The 26273-nt window shown below is 43.6% G+C and overlaps 1 protein-coding gene across 1 annotated transcript in view; it reads right to left on the reverse strand.

Annotated features, from left to right (window-relative positions):
* Window positions 1–26273, reverse strand: part of LOC120529794 (probable G-protein coupled receptor 158) — a 441265-nt gene that overhangs the window by 110603 nt on the left and 304389 nt on the right. The window contains exon 5 of the mRNA XM_039753931.1: window positions 24552–24620. Coding sequence (XP_039609865.1) covers window positions 24552–24620 — 69 coding nt within the window. The remainder of the gene's footprint in view (window positions 1–24551; window positions 24621–26273) is intronic.

The following is a 26273-nucleotide window of genomic DNA, read 5'->3' on the forward strand; positions in this document are numbered from 1 at the left end:
GGAAAATCATTGGCTTTAAGATTAATTAGCTATTCCTGTGAATCATTGTTAAATCTGTGTGAAGAGTGCCAGTTTAAAGTTCTGGGATGCTGGGTGAAAAAAGCCAAAAAGAACAGGCGAGAGAAGATCATCACCCAGACAAGATGTCTGCATTTCCAGGTATGGTGGACCCCCGGCCGGGACACCTATAAAGTGGAAAGACCAGGGAGAGAGCGTAATCAGGGCATTAACTCCCCCGGAGCGCTGGATGGTAGCCCCCTGGAGTTTGGAGCAGCCCTGTTGGGTTCCATGGGCACCGCAGAAGTGTTACCGGTAGAAGGTTATGGGACACCTGGAGCACTTCCGGGTGGCCTATAAAAGAAGGCAGCCACCACTACTGTGGTAGCCAGAGTCGGGAGGAAGGGAGACAACCACCATTTTGAGCAATCAAAAAAAAAAATGTTAAGGAACCAAAAAGGAAAAAGAAATCAATCATTTTAATTAAATTATAATAATAGATATTGTCACACACGTGTGATTAGGAGACAGCTGAAGCACCTACATGACAGCAATTCCATGCCAGAGCAGACGGCGGCGGGGTACGCTGATTGTCTCTCTCAATCTCTTGCACACCATCCACAGGAAATCCCGCAGGGTATCGGTGCCACTGATGACATCACTTCCGTTTTCCAGTGCCGATGATGACATCACTGCCGGTTCTGACGCTGATGATAACATCACTTCCGGTCCTAACCCCAATGATGATGGCACTTCCGGTTCGGCCCTGATGACGTCATTTCCTTGTCTGGACTTTAAAGCCACCATCTTGTCTCAATAATTTCAGTTCTGTTTTGGACTCGCATCTGTGAACATCTCTGCTCAGTTTAAACCTCATTATTGTAGCCCTTGAACAATATACGGGTGGGTGCCCAAAACCTTCATGATGTCTAACACTCATTCTTGTGACAATATATATCCATCCATTATCCAACCCGCTATATCCTAACTACCGGGTCACGGGGGTCTGCTGGAGCCAATCCCAGCCAACACAGGATGCAAGGCAGGAAACAAACCCCAGGCAGGGTGCCAACCCACTGCAGGGCACACACACATCCACACACCAAGCACACACTAGGGACAATTTAGAATCGCCAATGCACCTAACCTGCATGTTTTTGGACTGTGGGAGGAAACCAGAGCACCCGGAGGAAACCCAGGCAGACACGGGGAGAACAACATGCAAACTCCATGCAGGGAGGGCCCGGAAAGTGAACCCGGGTCTCATAACACCACAACACGCTTATTCATATTTACACTATTTACAGTACCGCACACAACCCTGTGCCCCTGCACCACACACCCTCAGTCCAGGCCTCTCCAATGTCCAACTTTCCTTCACTGCCTCCACTCCTCTCCTCCAAGCTTCGTCCACTTCCACCCCACTCCAGCTGACGAACGGAGGGAAGCGGCCCCTTTTAAGTTCACCCGGACGTACTCCAGGTGCCTCCTGACGAGCTTCCTGCGGAAGCACTCCGGTGTCCCTGGTATTCCTTCCACCAGCACCTCCGGGTGTGGCGTAAGTGCTAACGTCCAGGGCTTCACAGGTGTCTGGGTGCCACCTGGCGGTGACCACGGGCCCCTATAGGGTTGAGCTTCCATGCTCCGTTCTCATGGTCCCCATACAAACCAGGGCGGCTGCCCTGTATTTAAATTGTAACTCTGCATCCCCATTCATGAGCGGCTGAACTGCAAAGTGATTAACGTGTAGTGCCAGCCCAGGGGTTGTCGAGCGAAGTGAGCAGGGGGCAAAGCCCCCTAGTATTACTATAAATAAGAGAATCAAGAATAAACAAAATAGACATAATATAGGAATCTGAACCCCAACTGAGGGTAAAGCTGGCTGAAATATAACACTCAGATCCAATGGATATGAGACCCCCAAAGTAAAATGTATCTCTTCTGATTTAATAGCTTGTGAGCAACAGGGGCAAAAGAAACAAATGTCTGACTGGCTATTAACATTTATATAAATCCCATTGAGGAAATAATCACCATGGCTAAAGAAATACAGATTCTCAAAACAAGTATGGGAGAATTTTAAGAAAAGAAAGTCCCGTGGTGACCTTTACACCGTCGCACATGATGACATCACTAATTGTGCACTCCCAAAGCATTCTGGGGAAATCTGACCAATGGCGTCATGTCCAGTCCCTAATATTCGAGAGCGCACCCCCCTTAACCGACAGTGGCCCCTTATTCTGATATTCGTATGCAATGAATGTGAAACCCCAAGGCCCCCCCACATCCCACCTGTTCATTGATTTGACATTTGATCTCCTTACTGCAAGGCAGCAGCACTACCACTGTGCCCCCTGCATGGAGGGCTCTGATTTTCAGTCGGGTAAGTTGAATGTGGTGCAGCAATGAACTCAGCAATTGGTGAATCTGCCATACCCGATGACAAAATGTCTCTCAACGTGACACTGGCTTTAGGAGCCCAGTTTCAAATTTGTAAAATATTATTAGTTTGCTGCGGTGGGCTGGCGCCATGCCCGGGGGTTGCACCCTGTGTTGGCTGGGATTGGCTCCAGCAGACCCCCGTGACCCTGTACTTAGGATATAGCGGGTTGGATAATGGATGGATGGATTATGAGTTTGCACTTATTTCTAATACCAAATACTTTATATCTGAAGGCATCACAGCCGCAATTTCAGCCTTTTTCTTTTTTTTCCATTCTGTTAAGCACAAGTAAAACACAAGACATCAATCACACAGACAAGCCTCTTTTCTGTCTGCGAGGTACAAAAAAAACATTATTTTTTTTTAACAGGAAAAAATGTTATTATGTGGAACACAACATGTGAATAACAAAACGTTGAAGCAGAAGGGTCAACAAAAACTGGAATATTTTGGGGTGCCAACAAGGCCCTTCCAGTTTACTACAACAGTCCAAAACAAAAACAACGCTCAATGGCATGAAAAACAATAAACACGTCTAAGTGCCACGTAGCCAAGTGGCGTCTCATCATTTCAGCTGTGGTGATGGGTGCTCAGATTTGGAGCTCCTCTCTTTAGGTTGTCTCTGCCTGTCAATGACACCTCCTCTGGGACAGGAAGGGGCGGGGTCAGTTGCCCTCGATGGACGGTTTCATAAGACTTTGCAAGAAGAAAATGACAAGACGGTTAGCAGTAGTGCCCCCTCTTGGCCTAGGGTGGTATCATCATGGTGATCCTCATGTGTGACAACTTCAACATAAACACAGTAGGAAAGACATGTTTAGTGTCTACTGTTGTACTGATGCAGATTTAGGACACGTAATTTGTGTGACATGTTTTGAAACAGTCGCCGTCGCACAGCCCGATGTTGCAATCAGGAGAGTAGACGTGTGTTTCTTTGCACGCTTTTCTGTTCCTTGCGCACGACAGTGTGTGAACCATACAATCGATGCTTCCCGTGTGTTATTATAGGCCACCACAGCTCAAAGCTTAGTGACTTTCCTGACACGAACATTGACAGCTGCTGCATTGTGAACAGTGTTTACAACAAAAACAACACTGAGGTGGGCTGGCGCCCTGCCCGGGGTTTGTTTCCTGCCTTGTGCCCTGTGTTGGCAGGGATTGGCGCCAGCAGACCCCCGTGACCTTGTAGTTAGAATATAGCGGGTTGGATAATGGATGGATGGACAACAACAACATTTATTTATATTGTACATTTTCATATAAGTAATGTAGCTCAAAGTGCTTTACATGATGAAGAAAGTGAAAAAAGACAAAATAAGAATTAAAATAAGAGAACACTAATTAACATAGAATAAAAGTAAGGTCCGATGGCCAGGGAGGGGGGCTACTGTCCTGGATCACAATCATTTTTTTTCCTTTTGCAACACACCTACTGGCATCATGGTGAACCTCCAGGCGACTGAAGTCAGTCACCTCAGTCACACAGTGCCATATTAATCAGTTTCACTGCCGTGCTAACGTCTAATTAGAACATTAAAATGGTCTAGACAAGAATAGGCCATTCAGCCCAACAAAGCTCGCCAGTCCTATCCACTTATTTCTTCCAAAAAAACATCAAGTCCAGTTTTGAAAGTCCCTAACGTCTTACTGTCTACCGCACTACTTGGTCGCTTATTCCAAGTGTCTATCGTTCTTTGTGTAAAGAATAATATCCTAATGTTTGTGCAAAATTTCCCCTTAACGAGTTTCTAATGGTGTCCCTGTGTTCTTGATGAACTCACTTTAAAATAACAGTCTTGATCCACTGGACTAATTCCTTTCATAATTTTAAACACTTCAATCATGTCACCTTTTAATCTTCTTTTTCTTAAACTGTAAAGGCTCAGCTCTTTTAATCTTTCCTCATAACTCATCCCCTGTAGCCCTGGAGTCAGCCTAGTCACTCTTCTCTTTTTTTTTTTTTGTGTTCTTTATTTTGCCTTATACAATTTCTTGTATTAGGAATTTGATAGTTTCCACATACCCCTTGGGGTCAGAGTGCAGGGTCAGCCATTGTACAATGCCCCTGGAGCAATTGAAGGTTAAGGGCCTTGCTCAAGGGCCCAGCAGAGTAGGATCTCTTTTGGCAGTGACAGGGATTACAACCAGCAGCCTTCAGGATACCAGCACAGATCCTTAGCCTCAGAGCCACCACTTTTCTCACTCTGGACCTTTTCTACAGTAGTGCTGCTATGTCCTTTTTGTAGCCTGGACACCAAAACAGCATACAGGACTCCGAATGATGCCTCACCAGTGTGTTATAAAGACTTGAGCAGAACCTCCTGTGACTTGTACTCCACACGTCAAGGCGCTATATAACCTGACATTCTGTTAGCCTTCTTAATGGCCTCTGAACACTGTCTGGAATTCGATAGCTTAGAGTCCACTATGACTCCTAAATCCTTCTCATAAGGTGTACTCTTGATTTTCCGACCGCCCATTGTGTACTCAAACCTCATATTATTACTCTCTACTTCTAACACTTTATATTTTACTGACATTAAATTTCTTCTGCCACAAGTCTGCCCAAGCCTGTCTGCTATCCAAGTCCTTCTGTGATGATATAACAGATTCCAAATTATCTGCTAATCCACCTATCTTGGTATCATCTGCAAACTTAAGCAGCTTGTTACTTATATTCCTATCTAAATCATTTATATTGATTAAAAATAGCAGCGCCCCAGCACTGCCCCCTGCAGGACACCACTGTTAACCGGCCAATTCTGATGAGGTTCCTCCCACCTTCACCCTCTACTTCCTGTGTCTGAGCCAATTCTGCACCCACCTAACAACATCACCCTGAGCTCCCACTTTTTTAATTTGATGCCCAACCTCTCATGTGGCACCTTATCAAGATAAATAATATCATATACTCCACTCCACTCATATCCTTTTGTTGCCAATTCACATTGTCGTCACAATCGCTTGATCCAACCAATCACTCAGTTTCAGTTTGTTGTAAAAATGGCTTTACAATTTTTTGTTTGCATTCCATTATGTTTAATTTTTAATTTCTTATATACAAGGTATAGGGAAAGTATTGGAATCGTCCAAAAATCAAATGTCGAGGTTTTGATGAATCTCGATGTTTTAGACTTCCCTGACTTTCTCGTATACAAAGTATAGGGAAAGTATTGGAATCCTCAAAAATTCCATTTTCAGATTTTGATGAACCTCAACGTTTTAGACCTCCCTGAGTCCAAAAATACCATTTTTGAATTATGTCTGTGTGTGTATGTATGTAAACATGATAACTTGAGTACGCTTTCACTTCGGTCAACCAAATTTTGCAGACAAGTATTCGGTACAAAATGTAGATTTCTATTAACTTTTGGGCTATTTCCACTAACCAGAAGTGGTACTTAACCTTTAATTCATGCAGCTGCAGAGTCCGATTTCTTCAACTTTACTTTTATAATAATTGTTCAATATATTATTCATTTGATTTGATTTGTTGTTGATGGTTCTTTAATGTACATAACATAAAAATATAGCCATTGTCTTGCGGTTTACTCCTCAAATATCCATCCCCATACCTGAGTATATGAGAAAGTCGAGGGGAGACCACTCCCGATTATTATTTGGGTGGAAAGCTCCACCCCCTCATAAATATTGATGAGTTACCACAGAGTGGCAAAAGACATAGAAAAATGTATGATTTCATGCAGCATAATGTGATTTCATCCGCAGAATACTGTTACTGGGGCTTAATGCTCTGCATTACGCTGGCTTGGTCATACAGTGCCATATTACATATCAATGTCTGATTTTATGAGAGTTTTTTATGGCGTTATTTCAGTGCCACTATTCTGAGCGCACGTAAAAAAATATTGCAAGTGCAAGTGTTGCATTTTGAGGAGAAATTTATTTTGAGCGTACAAAAGCTGAATTTGAGTGAACAAAATTCATTGCTGCGTGCAAAAAATGTATTTCAGTGTTTGCACTTATCCATATACACACACACAATAGCACCCCTCTCGCTCAGTTTTTTCATTTGCGCTTGCTGCAATGTTGCTTGCGCTCACAACATTCTCTGCTGCAAGCGCTCAACTCTCTGTACACCGTTATAAGTGTGCCACAAAACCAACCAATCACAGACTTGGTTTCAAAAATTCTGATTGGCTCTTACGGTCTCCAATCAGCTCGCTAGCTGCTGCATTCCGGAAACAGTCCGAAATGTAGCTAAATCCAGCTAAACTCAATTAAACCCCAATTTGCGGATAATATCTTTAATTATTTTATTTTAAAATATATTATTTGTTAAGACTATCGTTGGTGTAGTATAATGTAGTTGCATTATACAACCATGCCAACTGACTCTCCAAATTATATTTGAGTAGCTCTCTTTTATGTCGTCGAATACTGAACAGCAGCTGATTGAAAACCGTAAGAGCCAATCAGAATTTTTGAAACCAAGTCTGTGATTGGTTGGTTTTGTGGCACACTTATAACGGTGTACAGAGAGTTGAGCGCGCAGCAGAGAATGTTGTGAGCTAGCAAGCACATTGCGAGCAAGCGCAAATGAAAAACTGAGCGAGAGGAGGTGCTATTGTGTGTGTGTATATGGATAAGCGCAAACACTGAAATACATTTTTTGCACGCAGCAATGAATTTTGTTCACTCAAATTCAGCTTTTGTACGCTCAAAATAAATTTCTCCTCAAAATGCAACAGTTGCACTTGCAATATTTTTTTTACGTGCACTCAGAATAGTGGCACTGAAATAACGCCATAGTTTTTCAACACTATTTTGCCATTTTGTGTGCAGCTCCATTACAACTGTGTGTTTAAAACTTGGTTTTCCAGCTATTGTCTGTATCACCATGCCACCCCTGTTTTGAGAATTACGCAAGCCGTGAATCTTAAGAGAGATGTGTGTGTCCTGTGATGTAATGGTGTCCTGTCCAGGGTTAGTCCCCTGTCTTGCACCTGATGTCACCAGGGCAGGGTAAGGGTTGCATGAACATACAGAACATTTAACTGAGTTGTTAATCCACATTTTAATAAGAGCTGGCATGTGTATGGATTTGTGCTGTCTGGGTCGAGCGTAACATGGGTGGTCGATGTAACATCAGATATCATTAGAGAAACAGAAAAGTACCCCAGATGCAGTATGTAGACAGTCAGGTAGTTAAAATGAAGTCGATAACTTTTCCTTATTACGGTGACAGAGCTTGATACACATAAAATGTCTTATTGATTTTGCAAAAGGTCCTGAAAATAGATGTCAGAATGCCTGCCCCTTACAGTAGAGCTCAAAAAGTCTTGTCTGGCACAGTGGGCTTCCAGTCTGGATGGCGCTGACTACACTTGGTTGCTAACCTCGAGAATGAAGCTATTCCCTATGGATTTTTAAATCTCACATTACATCCAAATGTCATTGTGTGTTTTTTTTGTGAAAATGCATAGTTTTTCTTTTATAAAGCGACAGGACAGATTGGCAGCACAAAGACAGGAGCAGATGCCTCCTGCGTCCAGGAGCCTGGGTTTGAATCTCATACCTGAGTAGTTTGTGCACTTTTGAATTTTTCACTATCCTCTTCTGTTTGCCTCCATCATGTTCAGTTCATTGGTCACTCTAATTTGGCCTTGTGTGCCTGAGTGGGACATGTGAAGGACTGGCACCCCATGCAGGCTTGGTCCCTGGTTTGTTCTTCATAGTTCCAGTGTAAGCTCTTCCCCATTCTACAGTATAATGGAATATGCAGGTTTAGAATATAAATTAATGACTAAGTTTTATGAAGGAGGATGTGGATGGATGGGAATCCCAGCCGGATTGTTTAGTGGTACATTTTGTTGTTAGACTTATCCACTGTAATTATGTTGTTAGGCTTAAGTGCAGCATTTGTCACCATTGACCATTCGATTTTACTGCACAGGCTAGAAAACGATGTTGGGCTTACAGGCCCCGTGCTCGCTTGGTTCAGTTCTTATTTATCAAATCAATTCCAATATGTACAGAAATGTGCTGACAGGACTCCATCATTATACACAGAAGTTCAATATGGTGTCTCGCAGGGTTCAGTACTGGGACCTTTACTGTTTTCACTTTACATGCTTCCACTGGGATCTCTCATTAGGAAACATCACCTTCATTTTCACTTGTATGCAGATGTCACCCATTTATACCTTTCATTTAGATCAAATGAAGTTTCTCCGATGTTGTCTTTAATTAGTTGTGTTAGTGAATTAAAGGAGTGGATGGATGAGAACTACTTGTCTTTAAATACAGATAAAACAGAGATGTTAATTGTTGGAGGGAATGACGCTGATCACAACAATATTCAGTCATCATTTAACTCAGTTGGAATCCCCATTAATTTCACTGAATCAGCCCGCAATCTAGGAGTTATCTTTGACTCTAGCATGTCATTTAAAACGCACATTACAAAGTTGTCCAAATCAGGTTTCTTCCATCTTAAAAATGTTAGGAAATTAAGACGCTTTCTAAATAAACAGGATTCTGAGAAATTAATTCATGCATCTATTTCTAGTAGGATTGACTACTGCAATGTGGTGTTCACTGGATGTTCAAACTGTTCTTTATTCAGCCTCCAGTTAATCCAAAATGCTGCTGCAAGAATTATTACAAGAACAAGAAAATATGAACACATAACTCCAGTTCTTAAATCCTTACACTGGCTCCCAGTTAAGTTTAGGGCAGATTTCAAAATCCTCCTTTTAATATGTAAAGCATTAAATCGCCAAGGTCCGGCTTACTTGTCTAAACTTATCATGACTTACAAACCAGAGCACATTAAGATCTCAAGATGTCGGTCTGCTTCTGATTCCAAGGATTAATAAAATAATAGTGGGAGGTCGAGCTTTAGTTACAGGGGGTCCCTAAACTGTGGACTGGTCTGCCTACTACTATAAGAGATGTCCCTTCGGTCTCAGCTTTTAAATCCTGGCTGAAGACTCACTACTTCAGTTTAGCACACCCTGACTAGAGCTGCTGATTAACTGTACAGACTGCATCTCTGTTGTTAGTCATTAGCACTAAAACATAAGTAACATGATAGTTAGAATTTGATACTAACCCTCACCTATTCTGTTTCTCTTCTTGGTACTCAATTGTGGCACTTGGTGCCACGGCCCTCCTGCCCAGTTGTTTTGCCTGCTTAAGGTAAAGTCATCCCTGATGGAGGATCACAGGAATCATGGGAAAGAGGGGTCCTTTCATCAGATTAGCGCTATTTCAGCTGTGGAATGGCCAAATGGGGGAGGCAGCTTGATGAATGAGGTCTCCAGGACTCTAAGCAAATCCAAATCATATTATGTGATATCATCTACTGTTAAATTCTACTCTGTACTTCTAACATTTTTATTTTTATACTGTACTGAGGATTTGTTCTCTTCTGTTTATTGTATTTTATTGTATTGTATTGTATTGACCTCCTTCTTTTTGACACCCAACCTACCTGGAAAGGGGTCTCTTTCTGAAATGCCTTTCCCGAGGTTTATCCCATTTTTTCCCTACAACGTTTTATTGGGAGTTTTTTCTTGTCTTCTTAGAGAGTCAAGACTGGGGGGCTGTCAAGAGGCAGGGCCTGTTAAAGCCCATTGCGGCACTCCTTATGTGATTTTGGGCTATGCAAAAATAAATTGTATTGCATTGTATTGCACATTAGGAGACTGCCTCCTATTTGTTACCCCAGGGCACCTCACATCTAAGGATCTCAACATGGCAGCCCATCAGAACTACAGGTTAAAAAAGGAGCCCATCGCCTCACCCAGGGAGTGAGAGCCAGGAGAGGAGTGGAACTTCAGCTTATACTGAAAGAATTGTGGGGAAAGCCTGAATTTTGCTTCTTAAACAAATTTACTTGAACCCAGGAGTGTATAACATTAGAGCAATATAGGCCATTCAGCCCAACAAAGTTCACCAGTCCTGTCCACTTGATTATTCTAAAACAGCATCAAGTTCAGTTTTGAAGGGCCCTAAAGGTCCTACTGTCTAACACACTAATTGGTCACTTATTCCATGTGTCTGTGGTTGTCTTTGTGAAGGAAAACTTTGTAATGTTTTGTGCAAAATTCACCCATGGCAAATTTCTAACTGTGTCCCCATGTTAGTGATGAACTCATTTTAAAGTAACTGTCTTGATCCACTGGACTAGTTCCCTTCATAATTTTGAACACTTCAGTCAGGTCTCCTCTTCATCTTCTTTTGCTTAAACTGTAAAGGCTCAGCTCTTTAAATCTTTCCTCATAACTCATCCCCTGGAATCAGCCTAGTTGGTCTTCTCTGGACCTTCTCTAGTGCTGCTATGTCCTTTTCATAGCCCGGAGACCAACACTGCACAGAGAACCCAAGATGAGGCCTCACCAGTGCGTTATAAAGCTTCAGCATAACCTCCTTGGACTTGTACTCTACACATCAGGGCGCTATATAACGTATCATTATCTGTTAGCTAACACTGTCTGGCAGTTGATAGTTTTGTTTCCATTACATTAAAATCCAAGTTTCTGACCTTCCATTGTGTATTCAAACCTAACATTTTTACTTCATACGTGTAATACTTTACATTTACTTTCATTAAATTTCATCTGCCAAAATTTGCCCAGTCCTGCATGCTGTCCAAGATCCTCTGTGATGATTCAATGGATTCTTGATTATCTGCCAATCAATTCAGCTAGGTATCATCTGCAAACCTAACCAGCTTGTTGCATAAAATTGCTATCCAAATCATTCTGGTGAGAAGTTAAGCAAAATGACCCCTTTAATAGGCTAACTAGAAAGATTACAATATGCAAGTTTTCGAGGCAACTTCTTCAGGTAAGATGTAATTAAGGGGCCTGAGTTGCCTCGAAAGCTTGAATATTGTAATCTTTCTAGTTAGCCAATTAAAGAGGTCATTTTGCTTACTTCTCGCCACATTCATAATGGCTAACATGGTACAACACCCTAGTACTATATCCAAATCATTTACATATATTAAAAATAGCAGCTGCCCCAGCACTGACCCCTGCTGGACATCACTCTTAACTACACCCCTTTCTCATAAATTTCTTTATACTGTCACCCTCTGCTTTCTGCGTCTGAGGCAATTTTGCATCCATCTACAGACCCTACCATGAACTTCCACTTCTATTAGCTTGTAGCTATAGTTGTGTCTGGGGTTTGGGGGTTTCAGGTGCCCACCCCCTCAAATTCCGCCCACCAAACCCCACCTTACTGGCCATTGAATGTATATTCATTAATTCAGATTTTTGTGTGTGTGTGTATGTGTGTGTTTACCATTTAAAATTTCTGCAGGACTGAATTTGTACTTTTACTTTTTGCAAACCCTTTGTATTTCGTTAAAAAGTAATTTGTCATTTGCATTGTTTACCATTTATTCCCACTTGTGTTATATAGTAAAGGACTCTGCTGGAGCTCCATTGTGAAGGGCACAATGCTAAAAATAAATTGAAGTGAATTGAATTTCCATGCGTGACAACATTATTAAGCTGCCGTATGCGATGTTCATCCTCAGCCCTCTTCTTGCACTGCTCTACGAGTCGAGTCTTGTAAAATTGATCTACTGTGGGCTTGAATTTGGAGTCATGCAGTGTCGCTTGTCACCTCGACAAGTGAGGCTGTTTTATTTCTCAGGGAATGTCAGGGCTGATGTTCAGTGGAAGCTTTTGCCTTGAAAAACAGCAAATATTTGCAAAAAGAAGGATAATAAAAAGCACAGATGGGATCTGCTAAAACCTCAAGCACCTATATCAACACACGGTGAAATGCAGTTAGGATTTAACCTTTAGTTAAAAGCAATTTATTATCAGACTTGTGTAATGCAAGTTCATAATCATGAGGGAAGAAACCTAGACAGGCATCATGGGGGCAAAAAGATGGAGCCGACTGTGAACGAGACACCTGACAATTAGAGGGCACATTCATGCACCCCTACTTACTCCCAGTAGACCAATGTAGATTTTAGATTTAGTTTTAGATTTTATTTGTCACATAAACATGCACACAGGTACACGGTTAAATGCAGCTCACTGAGCAGTCTGTACTGTGCAATAAAATTAAAAATAAATATTAAATGTTAAAAGATGCAGTTTAAAAATGCTAAAGTAACTGAATAGTATCTAATATAGTGCCTTTCATATCTATCTATCTATCTATCTATCTATCTATCATATAGTGCCTTTCATATCTATCTATCTATCTAATATAGTGTATTTCATATCTATCTATCTATCTAATATAGTGTATTTCATATCTATCTATCTATCTATTGTGGAGGACTGCCGGCTTCGTGCTCCGGCCCTCACCCCCAGGCCGCCGAGAGGAGCTCTCCCGACAGCAGGATCGTGCCCCGAGTTCCAGCAGGGTCTTATGGACTATGTAGTGTTTTTACACAGCCCTGCTGGATACCTTGGGGGCCACCAGGAGTCGCTGTGGGGGGGCTTATGGGCTCTTTTGTGACTTATGACCCGGGAGTACGTCATGGTCATGTGACGGGAAGGAACGACGTGCTCCGGGGTTGAAGTAAAGGACTAATTGCCCTGACCCGGAAGGAATAAGGAACTGTTGGGACAGGAACACCTCCGGGTCAGGGGCTATAAAAGGACGATGCCTCAGTCTAGAAGCTGAGCTGTGCTGGGAGGGAGAGGAGCAAAGTGTCTGGGCGAGGAGGAGAGGAAATTATAGTGTTGTGTGGGTTTACTTGATGAATAGTGTGGAGGGTGCTTGATGCACACTTGTGTTAAAAAATAAAAAGTCTTGGACTTGTATCCAGTGTTTGGAGTGGTACCTGAGGGTTCAAGGGAGCACTGGCACCCCCTGATGCCACACTGGCGTAGTCGGTAGGATTCTCTGGCCGTCTGTTGGTAGGGGACCTGCATTAAAAATAAATTTCGTGTGGGCAGACAACCCTAAGGAAGACTCTCGTCAACACACAGAGGTGCAAACACCACCCGCTACTGAAAACGCTGTGGCGGTGAGCGTCATTCCAATTCGGACCGTGATGGGGAAGAAGACGGAAAAAAAGAAGGTCAGTACCAACGGCGTACGGAACATGACCGATGTCGAAATGACCTGGACCTACATGACCGGGAGCGCGGAAGACCGAGACCTAATTCAGGCCGAGCGAGCCCGGGCAGCGCGACTATCGGGACACGACCAGCGGTCGAGTGCATCGGATTCCCTAGATGCTCTGGGGATATCGCCGCCTGCTACGGAGGTAAGCGCAGGTAAAACGCCCAACGTTTCGGGTTTGTATCTGTCATGTTTTGCAGATGCCCGCAGACAGACTATCAGCGGCGTCTCGGATGCCTGCCTCGCGGTCTGGCAAAATGGCCGCGGCTCCCAGAAAGCAGTCGACGACAACAGACTGGTCACCCGTGGTGGATGCCGGGATGGTGAAGGTAACCTGGAGTCCTCCGACGAGGACGGTCGTCCCCTGACGGGACCGAGCCGCCTGGAAGGGGAGGGGAAGGCGAGCAAAGCAGCGCCGAAACAAGCTGCAACCGTCAAGGAGGGACGGGTTGTGGCTGAAGGGTCTGCAGTCGTGAAGGAAAAGCCAGATCTCAGCCGGCTTGTAGTAGCCAGCCATCCCCCTTTTGACTCCAAGTCCCAAGAGCCTTTGCGTGACCCAGCTGAACACGTGCTAGGATGGGACGTGCTCATTGGTTCCCGGCCAGAGGGTAAGCGAAACGTGGAAGCGCAAACAACGGCGGACGTAAACATTAACTGTGTGGACTTAAGGGGGCTCGGACCCGTCAGGGGACGACCGGCCTCGTCGGAGGACTCCGAGTTACCTTCACCATCCCGGCATCCACCGAGGGTGACCAGTCTGTTGTTGTCGACGGCCGGGTATTCCTCGAGCCCCTACGCCGTTTCTTGCAGGATTTTAAAGAACTGAAGGAACATGTGGAGGAATTGGGAGCAACGGCAGCAGCACCGTTGGAGGGTCTGCGGGACTTTGTGCAGAGGCTGGGCCGGGAAGCTCCAGTGATGATCGATGCAGGAGTGCAGGTGAGTCTGTCCCGTGTCGTAGAGCAAAAAGGGACACAGTGCGAACCGGCACCGTGAATAATAAGTAGCGCGTGTCAAAGCACCATGTGTGCGACGACAAAGGATTGTGGCACAACGACCAAATGGTTGGGGAACGGAGCAAACAGCCCGGGGTATGCGTGTGACGTGGCTTTCCGGGGCTGTGCCGATCTCCAAAACCCGACCGGTCTTAAGTGCGGGGAAGTGGCGGTGACAGGAATGCCGGGGGAATCGTCGCTCGTGCCGATGCAGCTGAACGGTGCTGTTCATCGGAGCGATGCGGTGCTAAAGACAGCAAAGAGGCTCTCCTCTTCCCATAGGGAGCCTCAAGCTCAGCACAAGCCCCACATTAAGCAGTAGATCCCCAAAATAAAACGTGGGTCTCCTGACACGACAGAGAGAAGGGCTAAGAGCAGCAAAGCGGCCATAAACCCCTCCTTGGCAGAGAAAGGGTCGGAGGTGACGCTGACGGAATTGTGCCTTATGTCCCGGGAGTATGTCACGGTCATGTGACGGGAAGGAACGACATGCTCCCGGGTTGAAGTAAAGGACTGATTGCCTTGACCCGGAAGGAATAAGGAACTGTAGACTGTTGGGACAGGAACACCTCTGGGTCAGGGGCTATAAAAGGATGATGCCTCAGTCCAGACACTGAGCTGTGCTGGGAGGGAGAGGAGCAAAGTGTCTGGGCAAGGAGGAGAGGAAATTATAGTGTTGTGTGGTTTTACTTGATGAATAGTGTGGAGGGTGCTTGGTGCACACTTGTGTTAAAAAATAAAAAGTCTTGGACTTGTATCCGGTGTTTGGAGTGGTACCTGAGGGTTCAAGAGAGCACTGGCGCCCCCTACTGCCACAGTACCTATCTATCTATCATATAGTGCCTTTCCTATCTATCTATCTACCTACTGTACATTTACTCTGTTACATTTACTTGAGTAACTTTTTTAAAAAATTGTACTTCTACGAGTAGTTTTACTGCACCATACTTTTTACTTTTACTTGAGCACATTTGTGAAGAAGAAACACTACTCTTACTCCGCTACATTGGGCAACACTCGACTCATTACTTTCTTCCATTTACATTTATATATGCTATATTTTAGTCGGAGAGAAGTCGCCGGTGGATCTACTGAATGACTGTTTCACCAATCAGACGTAGCAACAATAATCACCTGACTCAGTTTCACCAATCAGACGTAGCAACAATAATCACATGAACCCACTTCACTAATCAGATGTAGCCATGCAGTCACATGACCACATACAAGCTTCCTGCGTCTGCAGCCTGTGAAAGACTTTTTAGTCATACAGGGCTCCTGATCACTGCTAAACGGTCACAGCTTCACTGCAGGAACCTTGAGAGTCAACTCCTGCTGAAGCTTGACCATCACTTCACTGAGTGAAGAACAAACACTTTTTAACCAAACATGCACAGACAGTCCTGGTAAAGTGAGACTTCTTGTACGTGCACAATCTGCCTTGTTCTAATGTTATTTTCTATCAGCTGTGCTATTTGAAGGGCAAGTGAATATGACAGTATTATAATGTCAGTGTACAGGAGATCTCGTCACTGTCAGTGGTTTGCACTGTTCATGTTACCTACTCTAGGTATTCGCTTCAAAAGCTTTGTTGTGAAAAACTGAGATTTGGAACTTTGTGTTATTTGTGCATCTTTATTTTGTAAAGATGTTATTTATTTTTACTTATTTTTTATTTTGTTATTTGGAAATAGCAGAATTTGCACATTATTTTATATTTTTGTCTGTCTTATTACATTTCTAAAAAATAAACCATTTATTATGATCAAACAGTTACTCAGTACTTAAGTAGTCTTTTCACCAAATAATTTTACTCTTACTTGAGTCATTTTTTGGATGACTACTTTTTACTTCTACTTGAGTAATATTATTTTGAAGTAACGCTACTCTTACTTGAGTACAATTTTTGGCTACTCTACCCACCTCTTCAAATCAGCTACAGAAGACTGGTTGCCCAAAGAAAACAAAAAAACGTTTTGTGAATATTGTAGAAAAAAGTTGATTAGGGTCCCTGGGTATCTTGACAGTGGGATGTCCTTTTAGTTACAGGGCCCCTAAACTGTGGAGTGGTCTGCTGCTACCATAAGAGATGCCCCTTCAGTCTCAACTTTTAAATCCCGGCTGAAGACTCACTACTTCAGTTTAGCACACCCTGACTAGAGCTGCTGATTAAATGTGCAGACTGCATCTCTGTTGTTAGTCATTAGCACTAAAACATAAGTAACATGATAGTTATAATTTGTTACTATCTCTCACCTATTCTGTTCCTCTCCTCAGTACTCAAATGTGGCACTTGGTGCCACGGCCCACCTGCCAAGTTAAAGTCATCCCTGAGGGGGGATCGCGGGAATTGTGGGAAAGAGGGGTCCTTTCATCGGATTGGCAGGCCCAGCGCTGTTTCAGGTGTGGAATGGCCAAATAGGGCAGACAGTTTGATGGCTGAGGTCTCCAGGACTCTAAACAAATTCCAATTCATATTATGTGATATGATAAAATACAATACAATTTATTTTTGTATAGTGCAAAATCACACAAGGAGTGCCGCAATGGCCTGTTTAAGCCCATTGCGGCACTTCGTGTGTGATTTTGGGCTATACAGAAATAAATTGTATTGTATTGTATAATGGAAAATAAAATTTGATTGGCTTCACTCGTGCTTCTCTTAATAGGTCAAACTCAAAATGTCTTGACCACTCCTCCTTCTTGAATTAGTTTAGAGGTGGACCCTACAGATTTTTGTTCAATTTCTGTTTCAATAGAGTACAACTGTGAAATTCGTAGGTGGCCATGAATTCAATCTATGACATATTACCATATCCTCTCTACAATCCATTTAAATGCATAGTGAACCCCACTGCCAAGACTAAAATGCTGGGTGAAGAAAGGAAGCTCAAGCTGCGATTTTAATGGCATGAAGGTGAAAAAAAAGCAAGAAGGTGTTACTCTCAGGGGTTTGAAAGGTTTGAATCCAAGGTAAAGTGAGGCAGGAAAGGCCTTGAAAGCATACCGCAGCTATAAAACTGGCATCAAATAATCGGCATGTCGTGAGCACAAAATGGAACACCACATAAAGAATCATAAAAGTATGCACTATAAGGATTAGGCTGAAATGGAAAATAATAATAATAATCCTCATAAAAAGAATCCCTAGAAGGACTATTAAAAACTTTCAGAAATAAATGTTTTTTATGGTCCCTAGCATAGCGAAACACTTAAAATTACTCAAAATTGGCTTAAAATGGCAAGTCCCCTGTTCCAATTGTGTAGTGCTCTTCATTGTTTATGTCTTACATCTCTCTTTGTTTGCACATTTTGCTGCCTTTGTTCATTGGACATTCTAGTCCTTACATCCTTCTTACTTTGTGCTTCTTATTGTCTTTCGTCGCCAGCCCTTTTTTGGACTCTGGACAACACAATGAATGGATGTACTTCCACACGGATTACTGTCTTACGCTGCCCACTTGCCTTTGTTCATCAGGACATTCACACCATCTTGTGGACAATGAACAAAATGAAGCCCGGGCTTCTATTGCTTTTCTAGCTCTGCTACCCATCGTCCTGGGTAAGACGTTAAACTGCATCTGTCCCTGCAAGCGGTCTGCCAACTTGGAGGAAATAAACTTAGGGGCTGGTGGCAGGATTGGCACTCCAGCCACCATAAAACTTGACACAACTCCGAAACGGCAGACAGGTCTCCTTTTCTGCTCTCCGCGGGTTTAGCTCTGCTGCAAAGGATGCTCGTGTTATGAAGGGGATGGGGCGTCTCACCCCTGGAAGAGTCGAAACCACTGGAGAGCCAATGGGGTCAGGCCAGTTGGGGATCGGAAATGGTGCGGTGCTAAGGTGTTTGCAACGCTCGGGTCCAAATTTGAGGCGGCCGATCTATCTTGTCTTTTCGGCATGATGTTCACTTTCTGCTGCTGTCGGAGGAGCTTCGTAAACTCCACATTTCAGTGTCAGCACTCTGGCCAGATCTCTGTAGGTGGGGACACCTATTATTAGTCTAGTTGCTCTGGTGGCTGTCATACTTAGGAAGTAGCTGTTGCTGTGGTGGATCAGCTCCTTCAGATGGTGTCTGATGTCACTCCTTTCTCTCTGAGTGCCTTGTCAGTTGTCTCAGTATCTGCTCCAACCGTGGTGCATGAGGTGACACTCCCCTGGTAATGGGTGACTAATGCGACCACTGGTACTGACAGGGCTGGCTATGAGGATTATGTCAGTTTCCATGGGTCTTGCGACCATGAAAGTGGATCCATGTTCCTTAACTTTGCAAACAGTCAGAGGCTGCGGATCGCTGGATCCTTGTTCCAGTGCCCTTATCTGCATCATTGGATCTGGATTTGCTACCCTAATACTGGTGGTGCTGTGAAGGAGATCGATAACATCTTCATGAGCAGACGCTGGAGGCTCCAAGAGTACTACAGGTCTATAGACGTGCCCAGTTTGTGAATTCTGACCACAGAATTGTTGCTACTCTGAAGATCCAGCTTAGGTCCAAGTAGATTATGACCTACTAGGAGAATGAGGCTGGACCTGGCCAGACTCCAAGATCAGGCTGTTTCTCATGAGTTTGCTCACATTTTGTTTGAGGTACTTGCCACAGGTGTGGTATCCGGGGTGAACTTCTCCAGGCTGGTGGTAAGGTTGTCCTCCTGGCATTACAAGCAATGCTTGCTTCTATTTGGGAGATGGGCGTCATCCCAAATGACTGGAAAATGGGACTTGTCATCCCTATCCGGAAAGGGAAAGGTGATCACCTGGATTGAGGCATCTACAGGGGGATAACACTGGTCTTGGTGCCGGGTGAGGTCCTCTTTCAATAGGATCTGTGATCACATGCTCACATACTACCAACCAGAGCAGTCTGGTTTTATGCCTAAGAAGTCTACCATTGACCGCATTGACCTAGCACTGAGGGTTCTCATCAAGTGCAAACACAAATATCAGTTACAATGCAGCCTTTGTTGATTTTTGTAAATCGTTCAACTCAGTTGATCAAGTTGTCCTGTGGGAATCCTGAGACTACGCAGGAGCCCCCCAAAGATACTGGATGTCATGGCCGGCCTTTACAATGGTACTGTGAATGCTGCGCAGAGTGGAGGCAGAACCTCTGTGTTCTTCTCTGAGGATCTTGGGGTTTGTCAGGGTTGTGTTCTTTCTCCGACTCTGTTCAATGCTTGCATGGACTGGGTAATGGGCAGGATCATGGGGTCCAGTGGCTGTGGGGCATCTGTTGGTGAACAAAGCTTTACTGATCTTGACTTTGCTGATGATGTTGTGATCTTCGAGGAGTCAATGGAGGTTCTGATTGAGGCTCTCAAAAGACTGAGCGAGGAGTCTGAGTGTCTGGGCTTGTGAGTGTCCTGATAAAAACCAAGAGCCAGGCCTTTAATGACTCTTGGGCACGGCCATGAGCAGTGTGTATGTGTGCACAGAGAGAGTGTCGACCTCGTCGAGAGGTTTTCTTACCTCAGCAGTGACATTCATGTCTCAGGTGACTCTTCCTATGAAGTCAGTAGACAGATTGGAAGAGCATGGGGGTCATGAGGTCACTGCAAAGGGTTGTGTGGCGCTCCCGATATCTATGCAAAAGGACGAAGGTCCAAGTCTTTAAGGTCCTGGTGCTTCCTGTTTTGCGATATCGTTGTGAGACATGGACGCTATCCAGTGACCAAAAACGGCGACTGGATTCCTTCTGGACTGTGTCTCTTTGGAGAATCTTTGGGTACTGCAGGTTTGACTTTTTGATTAATGAGCAATTGTTCACGGAGTCCTGAATAAGGCACATTATCTGCATTGTGAGGGAACGTTAGTTACGGCACTACGATGGGATTCTCCTTCCTGTGGACCCAAGCAGCTGGACCAGGCCAAGGGGATGCCCATGTAACACCTGCCTCATTTCTGGAGGGTGGGGCTGGACCATGTGTATGCCTGGGGGGTTGCCAACCAGAATCCTGAGGTGTTTCCTCGTGTGGTGGGTGTGGCAACACACTGTACCAGTGCATGCTTCCCAACCTGACCTGACCTGACCTACCCATCTAAGACAGGTTGAAATCTAAATAATAAACATAGAATTCAGCATTAACGTTTGCATTGAACCTTCTATAGTCTCATGGGGCCAGATGTGATTCTGAAATGAGGATACATGTCTGGGTACAACCCGTTAAAAAATGTATAGTAAATAGCATCGAAATCTGACATGGCAAAGGGCATACCCACAGGCTTTTCCATAAAACATAAAGCCAATTCCTCCAGTCTGTGCACTAAACTAAACCATCGGGGTTCAGGGAGACAGCAAAACATGCTGAACAAAAGACTTCATGTTATCTAAAACTGCTGTTACCCATCCATCCAATCTCACACCCGCTATACCCTAACACAGGGTCACAGAGATCTGCTGGAGCCAATCCCAGCCAACACAAGGGCGCAAGGCAGGATCAAATCCAAGGCAGGGTGCCAGCCCACCACAGGACACACACACACACCAAGCACACACTAGGGACAATTTAGGAAACTGCTGTTATCCATTCAGGAATTCAGTAGCACAAGGTAAATTAAGCATAATGATTCATTTGTATGGTATAATAACAGAGGTGACAGACAGACAATAATAATAATAATTATAATAATAATATATTTTATTTATATAGCATCTTTACCATGCTCAACATGGACAGACACACGCACACACACACACGCACACACAAACGTTCAGCACCATAGCTATATACATTTGAGAAGTGTTTCTGTTTGCTACAGTATCTTTTTGTCATTTTAACTATTGCATCATTATATAGCATAACAACAGTGTCACGCGTTAAAACCCCGCTGCGGCTATTCTGTCATGGAACATTTGCATTTCCAATTAGATAGTAATGTTCAATTTTTTTAGTTATTCATTTAGACGCGCAGTCAGAAGGTGGGTGCTGTGCTGTGTCATCCGAGCACCTACTGGTGTTGTTCGGCAGATTTGTTGATTTGGGTGTTTTGAGTACTGAAATCTGCATCTCTTCATTATCCATTCTCTTAATGGCTGTCCTTTTAACGGAGTGTGACATACCATTTACTTTAAATACATATTTCGCAGTTTAAATTTTCATGAATCCATCCATCCATCCATCCATTATCCAACCCGCTATATCCTAACTACAGGGTCACGGAAGTCTGCTGGAGCCAGTCCCAGGCAACATATGGCACAAGGCAGGAAACAAAGCCTGGGTGGGGTGCCAACCCAGCGCAGAAATTTTCATGAATATACCTGCCAATTCTTTTAAGCCTACTTTGAGTATCGTCGTGTTGCTGAACAACAGGGAGCACAGACAGCAACATATTGTTCACGTTTACCATTTGTACACTCGTGCCGTCGAAAGCCAATATTGAATCTGATGCCATGAAGACGTTTTTCCCTTGCATCAGTATTGTACCCTCTGCACACAAGACAAGTTGTTTTATATGACAGACACATCAGACAGACACACCGACACGGCTATCACAGTTAGGATACACCTAAAAAGTAATCAGTTACAAGTTTACAATCTTAAACAATACCGCAACCAAAATATGTGGCTGTGACAGTGACCACTAGTAAAAAATGGCAGATTTATAAAGATTCAGAAGCCATCACAGGAGTCAGTTCAATAGCAAAGCACTGATTATAGCAACAAAACGTTTATTTCTGTAACATATTTTCATACACAGGATATAGCTCATAGGCTTTATAAAATGTTAAAGAAGTAGTAACAAGCAAAGAAAAACAAATAAAATTTGTTAAAAGCAATAATGGATGAAACACCAGGCTCTGACTGCAATAACTGCAACAGAGTCCGGTCTTTTATACACTGAAGGCCATTCAGGTGATTGCAGAGTAGTTAACAGTATTACCTTAAGGGGAATTAGTAATTATGGACCTTAATTAGCTACATTTTACTAGTGAAAGGGAAACAAAAGTATGATATACAGCAAATGTTAAAAATTAAATACACCAAAAAAAAAAAAGCTCTTTTTATTATTCTATTTTTCTAATATTTTACAATGTGGTGGGTGCGTAGATAAAGGGAAGAAATGTAGAAACACAAAGACACCACCAGGAGTCAGCATTTCCTCCATGCCTGGTAAGTGACCCAAATAAATGTCAGGTAGGGACTTCAACAGTAAAATGGAGAACTAGATCTCAGAAATTCTACTTTGTGCATGAGGGGTAAATGCTACAAAGTCATGGATTTGCTAACCTTCAGACTCAAAATGGGGACAATACAATACAGATGTCAATACTTACTGACTACTGGAAGGCATACAACCTGAGTGATGCCCAGAAACCTTTGCCCTTGTTGTGATGTGAAATTTTGCATACACGTTGATAAATATTTTGTATGTCTTTATTTGTAACTTAGACAAAGAAAATGTAATATTAGTGTTACATTAGTGATAATAACAGCAATGGTTTGATGGTTTAAGGACCCCTTTCCCTCTTTTTGGCTAATTTTACGACAGGGTTGGGGTGAAGTGCCTCAAAAACGTTTGGCTAATATTTCTCTGCTAAAGTTTCTCAGTCAACCCCCACAGGAAAGCCAGGCTGCCTAAATGCCAAGCTTTATCTTAACATATGGTTTGGAGGGCAGGTGTTAAGATGTTCTATCCCCCCATTGGTCTGAAGTATGGCTGTTTGGAATTGGCTTGTATCAGAAGCCTTTAAGTCCCATGACGCCCTATTGGCTCTAGGGGTTGGACAGAAAACCTATAAATTTGCTTGCTTTACCACACTCTCTCTCTCTTACCAAACTGATGAAAGACTATCTCACACATCATGAACTGAAAAGGACAACACAATGAAGAGCACAACTCAGCAGCCATATTAACACAGGCATGCGGCCTGTTCTGAAGAGAGCTGAACCAAAATGATGCCTTAACTAGAGACATTTTAAGTAACTAACAAGGCTCTTTTCCATCTGAAACTACACATCACCATTTATCAGGTTGTATGGTTGCCAATATTCAAATGTACTTTGCATATTGTTATTATTTATGAATATTATCAATAACATGTTCAAATTGTAACTTAACTCTTGCTTGTCTTTTACTACACCTAACTGCCTGAGGTTATAGATGTAGAAGGGAAGGTGGGGAGAGGTTATAATGTACAATACCTTATAAAGAGTGGTAAGTCTGTGAGATTTGAGGCATTCTGACAAAGGCTAGGATGGCATGGTGGCACAGTGGTAACGCTGCTGCCTCACAGTTAGGAGACCCGGGTTCGCTTCCCGGGTCTTCCCTGCATGGAGTTTGCATGTTCTCCCCGTGTCTGTGTGGGTTTCCTCCCACAGTCCAAAGACATGCAGGTTAGATGCATTGGCGATCCTAAATTGTCCCTAGTGTGTGCGTGTGCCCTGCGGTGGGCTGGCGCCCTGCCTGGGGATTTGTTCCTGACTTGTGCCCTGTGTTGGCTGGGTTTGGCTCCAGCAGACCCCCTGTGTTAGTATGTAGCGGTGTTGGATAATGACTGACTGACAAAGGCTACATATTAATAATACAAAAGGGGAAACCAGAGTAAAATATTACTCTACCAAGACAAAACAGCCCTTTACAATTTATACCTTGTTTAGAGGTGCATGTGTTTCATCTGAAGTCTCTGATGTTGGATCATTAGGTGACCCCACTTTCAAAAAGATGCAACGTCAAGGTTGAGGACAAACGTACTACGCTGTCACAACTCTCGTATTTAGAATTCAGTTTCATGGAATTCCTATAATTAAGATGGCATTCAATTGCATTGTTTTTGTGTATAAAATGGTTCATTCAAGATTGCACTCTGCTTCAACCAGGTTCATTTTAGTAGAAGATTTATGGCCCGCATTGTAATTCTAATGTTCCCGTCCATGTCCCAGCCCCATTATGATCCACTCATTTGGCCGTTTGTGCTTTCTCCCAAATTCCCATTTGGATTATTTCCAACTGCTGAAACAATGTTGGCCCAGTGATTTTTGTCTTAGGCACTCTACAGCACAATGATAGGCACTTCACAAAGCATTTTAGAGCCAAGTACTTACAGGAAAGTAAAGCAGCAAAGCTCCGAATAAGATTGTCTCCAGCAGAATTAAGCCTGAAGCTCTTATGCTCTGAAAAGAGAAATAAAAATAATTAGTTTACAAAAACATACAGTGTATAAAAAAACATTCAAGAACAAAGGCAAGACAAAACAAACATGTGCTATAATAAAGCAAAGTGGAAACATTCTGTAAATTTAAAAAATTAACAGGACCCTTCAGGACTTTATGTAACCCCATGAACACCCTTAGGTGAGACTGACTTTGGCAAAACAACACACACAATGTTGAGCAGTGATGGCCCTCTGTGCTCCAAGAACATTGCAGTCATTCAACTGGAAACAGGCCACTACCAGTATCAGCATGGGATGGCACAATGCCACACAGTTTTGCTGCCTGTCCTTTGGTTTGTTGATTTGGTGGTCTTCCCTTGAAGTGATGTTACCAGCCCAGTACACCACAGCATAAAAATCCCACTGGCACTCTGTCACTACCCATAATTCAGGAAAGCACTCCCCTCAGAAAATAAGAAGTCTGCTCTGCCCTTTATTATGTAGTTCCTCTGTGTTACAAGACCAGTCCAGCCTGTCAATGATAAGGACCCTAAGTATGTGTAGTAGTGCACCACCTCTACATCTACTCCCTGAATAGTCACTGCACGTAGAGGCTCTTTGGTGCGGCAAAACCTGATGACCAGTTCCTTGGCTTTGCTGATGTTAAGCTGCAGACAATTCTCAAAGTTCTCCCCCTGACTCATCTCCTCTGTCTCATCCCCCTTATCATTTTACCCAGTAATTGCAGAATCATCTGAGAATTTCTGTAAGTGGCATGACCTGCTGTTATATTTATAGTCTGAGGGGTACAGAGTGAAGAGAAAAGCAGACAGGCCTGTTCCTTGTGGTGTTCCAGTGCTGTTCACAAAGTCCTTGAGTCACAAACTGTGGTCTGCCTGACAGATAGTCCATTATCAGGACACCACAGGCTCATCCACCTGCATGTCTCTGAACTGACCCCTTAACAAGGATGTCTGGATGGTACTGAAGGTGCTGGAAAAATAAAAAAACATCTTCCTCACAGTGCTGCCAGTTTTGTCCAGCCTTTGTGAAGCAGACAGATTATTTGAATATTACACCAGTGGGTCCAGGTGGATAGACAGAAAAGGTGCTATATGATAGATAGATAGATAGATAGATAGATAGATAGATAGATAGATAGATAGATAGATAGATAGATAGATAGATAGATAGATAGATAGATAGATAGATAGATAGATAGATAGATAGATAGATAGATAGTGTGGAATGAGCCCCGGACACAGACAAGCAGACATGTTGTAAATCACCACCACACGTTTATTTACAGACTACTATTTACAAGTTAAATGCCACACAACCCCAAACTCCCCCAAAGTCCAGGCCTCATACTCTTGCCTTGTCTCTTCAGGCCGCCTCCACTCATCGCCTTCCAGCTTCGTCCTTCTTCCACCCGACTCAAGCGTTAAATGAAGGGAGGCGGCCCCTTTTATAAGCACCCAGATGTGCTCCAGGTGTCCCTGCTCGTCTTCCCCCCAGCACTTCCGGGTGTGGTGGAAGTGCTGAGGTCCAGGGTCCCCAAGGTATTGGGGCGCCCCCTGGCAGTGACCACGGGCCCCTACAGGGTTGAGCTTCAAAGCCCTGTACCGGTGGCAGCCAAAGGCACCAGGGTATTCGCCCCCACATGGTCTGA

Source organism: Polypterus senegalus, chromosome 5 (genome assembly GCF_016835505.1).
Source record: "Polypterus senegalus isolate Bchr_013 chromosome 5, ASM1683550v1, whole genome shotgun sequence".
NCBI lineage: Eukaryota > Metazoa > Chordata > Cladistia > Polypteriformes > Polypteridae > Polypterus > Polypterus senegalus.